A 5,446-nucleotide genomic window follows, 5' to 3' on the forward strand; every position below is an offset into this window, starting at 1 on the left:
TAAAGACACTGGGAGTGTGTATGAGGCTAAGCGTCCCATGCACTGTACCTACAGTACTAAGGATATTCCCAGTGGCATGGAAATATCTTTGTCCTGCAATTCCCAGCCTGGTAGGAATTTTATTTAGGTGCATGCATGGCACAGTTACAGAATGCACAGACTGGGAGACAGTAGCTTTGCTTAGACCATGACTGCAGGGATTAATTGACTACATTCATTCACTACATTCACTATTTAATTAACAATCGATCTGAACCCTTGTGTGGTGTTCGGGTCTGTGGGACCCGTTTTCATTTTTCATCAAATGATACTAAAAAATACTTTTTCCAACTCAAACTCATTGGCATTGGCTCATTTTTTGTGAAAAACATATTTCAAAACGTATTTTCGATAAACACACACTGTACACCCCCCTCCCCCCCTAAACATTTATATTACATACAGTATGTTTGGCCAAGGGCTAATAAACATTGCTTCATTTGTAAATTTGAAACTAAACAAATTTTCTACTCATATCTGGAGTTTAATTCATTTTCTTTTACATTTTATTAAAAAACTAATAAAAAAAGAGTAGCACTTTTTGAAAGAAATGTAACATAAGAAAGGTAAAGGGCAAATATTAACCATGTAAGCTGTTTATATTGCTTGCAATTTAGGTGAAGCAAGCATGTGTAAAGCATTTTAATGTAAAATTGCTTAATTTTGCTGAATTAAATACAAGTAACAAAGTAAACGAGTAACAAAAATATGAACACCACACAAGGGTTAATACTACTTAACGAAGCTCCTAGCTTTACAAAGCTTTGGGAAACCCACCTCTGACTAGTTAAACAACAAAAAATATATGTTTTTAGCTTTGCATTCACAAATAAATCTAAACTCAGTTGTAATTTGTATTTATCAGTTTATTAATCCAAACTCCAAATCCATTAAACAATATTTCTAAATTCCAATTCTTCTGCTTTCGTGAAAAGGAGTTTAACATAACCACAGCAAAACGTATAACAGTATAACATGTGAGATTAATGAGACATTCTGCTAAATAATTCATCTTTACTGCATAACAGCTATAAACAGCAAAATTATACAGCACAGACACATTATGGGTGGGAATGATAAAAGTATTTAATCAGTGTACTCACTTCTGTATCAGTTTAATTATATTGTAATTACTGTAACTGACAGCAAGGTAACAGAGTTAAGATTGTTATTTATAAAATATTACCACATTATGACCAGAAAATTAACAACAAAACAAAATAGACAACTTTCCAGTATGAAAAATGGGAGTATGAGGGTCCCTGCTTGCTGATGATCAGGGATGGGTGTGTGACTCTTGGTCAAAAAGGGCATTTAGCGTACAATATTACCCAACACCACGCTACTCATGGTTAACTCTGTCCAGCGCTACGTAAAAACTCTTCTTGTCGTCCAGGCTGTGCCATCCTATGGGTCCGATTTCACAGTCGGCACAGATGAGATATTTAACCTTACCCACGTCTTTGGTGAAGCCCACATTCTCAAAGGTGTACATGTCATCTACCAGCCAGTGAGCCGTTAACGTGTCCCCGTCTAACGTCCCGTCAGACTGGTTAATGTTGTTCTTCTTCCGCATCGAGGGTAGAAACAGCTGGACAGTGGAAATGTGAAACACATTGATACGGAAAAGTGAGTTAGCTGAACTAAGCTCATAGGTATTTCATTTGTAACTAGAGAAGTTGAGCTATGATGCTGTTTTAGTGTCTCCTTTAGACTTCCAGTAGATTATTCACCCTCAAATGAACTTAGGTAAAACTTAAAAGTACCATGATTAATTGTCGATCTAATGTCCTGCTGAATTTTTATAACTAGACCCTGATTAATCAGCTCATTTTTAGGTGAAAGGATTCTAGCGTCACTCTTGCTCCACCAAACTTTTAATAGAGTGTCATTCATCATTTGGACACTGATGTCAATTAAAATGGTCATAAACTAGGGATGCACAATGATATTGGAAATACATATCGGTATCGGCCGATATATGCTTTAAAAAAAAAAAACATTAGCTGATTTGGGCAAGATTTCAAACCAATACTTGCCTACACATATATCGTATAGCGGAAAAGGACTAAGTGATTGATGCTGGTCACACTACTACAATTGGCCAACTTTAATTGATATAAGCTATGTTTTTGTTAGTTTTAAACATATAAAGTTAAACCAGGGTGTGTATGCTCTCTCTGCAAGTTTTAAATATGCATATCAGCACACACACAAATATATATACATATATACATTAGGTATCAGCCATACATTTCCCACATTGGTGCATCCCTATAATAAAACACAAAACACTATGCAATTTCCATTAGCTAAAACCTTTTTTATTTTTAAAGATTTCATCTTTTTTTCATTGATTTTAAAATGTCTAGTTTTAGCCTTTAGTATGAATGAATGCCATGTGAGACATTTTTTGTGAAAAAAAAAAAAAAGTGCTCAAGGGTTTCTATTTAGCCCTGCTTTAGATCACTGAATTAGAGGTCTCTGAAGAAAGACAGGATTTATGCTCTTGTTTATGAATATTCATACATGCAAACATATCGCCTCAGACTGGCTAACAGCACTGCAGCAGAGAACGCCTACCTGTCTTCCCCATCACAGTAAAAGCTACACCTCTAAAACTCAAAGGACAAAATGTTTTCAGAGATACAGCCTTTGTTGTGAAGATATAGCACTGAGTGCTAGGTAAAGTTAACCCTTAAACTTCGCTTAACATCAGACTTTCAGCGTCGCTCGACCACGAGGAGAGCGGCTACGCGGTCAAAAGAATTGTTATCAATGCCACGGTGCAAACAGAGGCCATTTTTTTGGTCGCAGGGAGAGTGGCAACCATTCGCTCGCAGGGAAAGCGGCATCGCAACTGCTGCAAGCCCTTTAGCTAGGCAGCGTCGGCTTTGCTGCAGCCTGACTATAGCTTTGCTTGTGGGCAGTCCCAAGCCAAGGTGGGTGAGGCCATGAACTCATGGGTTAACATAGACACAGAGCTTTTCGTAATCAACACGTTTTTCTGAACATTTTTTTTACTAGCTATTGCAGACAATGGAGGTTGAAGAACAGTTTCATGTGCATCATGCATATACAACTCAGAAAGACCTATTGTATTTCACAAACGCTTTCTAAAGACATATAATATCCTAAAGTTATTATTTTATTATTTAACCAGCAACATGGTTGCTGTATCTAGTTCTTAAAGCTTTGTCCCAAGTCTTACGGGGACGATTTCACCCCTTCCCATCGAAAACAAAGTGTAAGGGCACAAAAAAGAAATGGGATTCGGCCTTGGATGGCTGAGTGAATACTTTGGATTTTGGTAATATAGTATTATGTTTCCAACAAGTAAAAACAAGTTCAAAACTAAGTGGATGCTGAACCCTGATTGTTGAGCTAATTAATGGTGCTTCTTTTGTTTTAATATGTCTTTTCTCACATAACCCAAACCTAGTGAGTTGTGCTTTTTGAGATTCTGCATTTTTGAGTTTGCAATGTTGTGGAGATGAAGTAAAAAGTCAGAAAACAGGAACGAATACAGTTTATCTGAATTTTCCATAGTTTGCTCAGGTTATAGGACAGTAAGACTAGCTTCCTTCACTCACCTCTTTCTCTGTAAGCACAGCTGTGCCTGCGCAGAGCACCTTAGAGCCGCAGCGCTGGCACACCACTGACTTTATATTTTTCCCATCTTCAGAAACCAGGCTGGACTGCTCAGCACTGCCCTCACTGCGAGAGCTCTGATTACTGTCCATGCTAGAAGAGCTGAGACACCTGAGGCTGTGTGAAGCAGAGAGATAGGTAATAAAAATGGTGCAGTTATGGGTCTGAACAGAAGAAGTTATACAGATAGCTAGTTATTTATATATCTGCTCCAGTGTCTTACTGAACTCAGCAGCTGCTACTGCTAACCGGCTAGCTAACCTAGCTATCCAATCTCACACACTATAAACACTTACCTCTCTCACACCATAAGGAGATTAGATAATACTGAAGGAAGATGGGTCTCTGATATAATCTCCTCTGATTCTGGTCAGAACTCTGATGAATATTTAATTCCTAAAGCATCAGAATCATCATAATCTAACTTTACCTAGAATAGCTAACCCTGCTAACACTACTGTACACTGACGAGCACCGAGCGCAACCAGCAAACCAGACCGACTGGAAACATAAACTGAAGATAATATTCCACCTCTCTCTCTCTCTCTCTCTCTCTCTCTCTCTCTCTCTCTCTCTCTCTCTCTCTCTCTCTCTCTCTCTCTCTCTCTCTCTCTCTCTCTTTTCATGCACATTGTATTTTTCTAATAGATGAAGATCCAAACCTAAAAAATTATTAAACATTTATTATCATGCAATTTGTTAAACAAATGGAACAATGATAAACCAATATTCATATTAATAAATCAGCAAACCAGGGGACAATACGCATACCTGTCAAGTCTCCCGTTTTGGCCGGGAAACTACCGTATTTTACTCCTCTTTCCCGCCGTCCTCCCGTATTAGTATTTTCCCGTAAATTTCCCTTATTATATTAAGATTAAAAAATATATATTATTGAGGAGACAGGGCACTGACCGCGCTGTGTCTCTTAACCAATCGTGGAGCCGGTTCAAGGAGAAAGTCCCTCCTTTCATGAGAAACAGCCAATCAGCTTGCAAAGGAGAGTCAGTGTGGTGAAGACCCTAGTCGCTGTGAGTTCAGGCAGCTAGTCGGAGCAGCTGATGTTAAAACATATCTGGATATTCAGCGATTTTTCTTCAGATTAAACCTTTAAAATAAAAAAATTACAGCTTGTGACTCAGTTTAACTAGAAATGTGAAGAGGACCGAAATTAACTGATCAGTGGTTGAGTGATCAAAAGAAAGAAGTATTAATTAAAAATGATTAATTGTGCAGGCCACTTAGGACTAATTTTTACTGAAGGAATATATGTGGTCCATGTCCTTTTAGTAAACGCTCATAATACTATTTTTAGGTCACCTACATTCATTTTGCAGAATTTGTGCACCCTTTGTTCAATTTTAAATCTATTAAATAAATAAATAAATATATCATATAAAAGAGTGCATTTATGGCAAAAAAGACATGAAATCTTAACTTTTTTTTAATACCTAGAAAAGGATTTTTAATTTGGCTGTATTAAAAGAATGACATATGTAGGAATGTCCACAACATTTCAGATTCTGATAATCTAATTGTAGTGTGTAAGTGGTTCACATGTGGTTATTTTAGATTTTTTGTAAGCCTGTCTTAAAATGTAAGGGATACTGAACCTTCGTTGGGCTGGTGGGACAGCTTTAAGCGGACAGAGGAAAATATCCCTTATTTTTAAACTTGACAGGTATGACAATACGCATTTCTGTTACTGGCACTCACTCCTGTTACTAGCATTCATTCCTGTTACTTTTGATGTTTG

The 5,446-nt window shown here is 37.3% G+C and overlaps 1 protein-coding gene across 1 annotated transcript; it reads right to left on the bottom strand.

The window, feature by feature from the left end:
* Positions 1-884: 884 nt before the first annotated feature.
* Positions 885-4,189, bottom strand: rabif (RAB interacting factor). Its single transcript, XM_007248416.4, has 3 exons — positions 3,987-4,189; positions 3,633-3,807; positions 885-1,630 (listed from the first exon to the last, which is right to left on the bottom strand). Exons 2-3 carry the CDS (start codon positions 3,780-3,782, stop codon positions 1,382-1,384), a joined length of 399 nt encoding a protein of 132 aa, XP_007248478.1. The 5' UTR covers positions 3,783-3,807; positions 3,987-4,189; the 3' UTR covers positions 885-1,381.
* Positions 4,190-5,446: the final 1,257 nt, after the last annotated feature.

Source organism: Astyanax mexicanus, chromosome 24 (assembly GCF_023375975.1).
Source record: "Astyanax mexicanus isolate ESR-SI-001 chromosome 24, AstMex3_surface, whole genome shotgun sequence".
In the NCBI taxonomy this organism is placed as follows: domain Eukaryota; kingdom Metazoa; phylum Chordata; class Actinopteri; order Characiformes; family Acestrorhamphidae; genus Astyanax; species Astyanax mexicanus.

Bases quoted from the DNA above. Each gene is read 5' to 3' on its own strand.
- rabif (XM_007248416.4), bottom strand. From the start codon at position 3,782: ATGGACAGTAATCAGAGCTCTCGCAGTGAGGGCAGTGCTGAGCAGTCC. The intron at 1,631-3,632 runs GTGAGTGAAGGA...TCCACTGTCCAG, and splicing joins CTGTGCTTACAGAGAAAGAG to CTGTTTCTACCCTCGATGCG.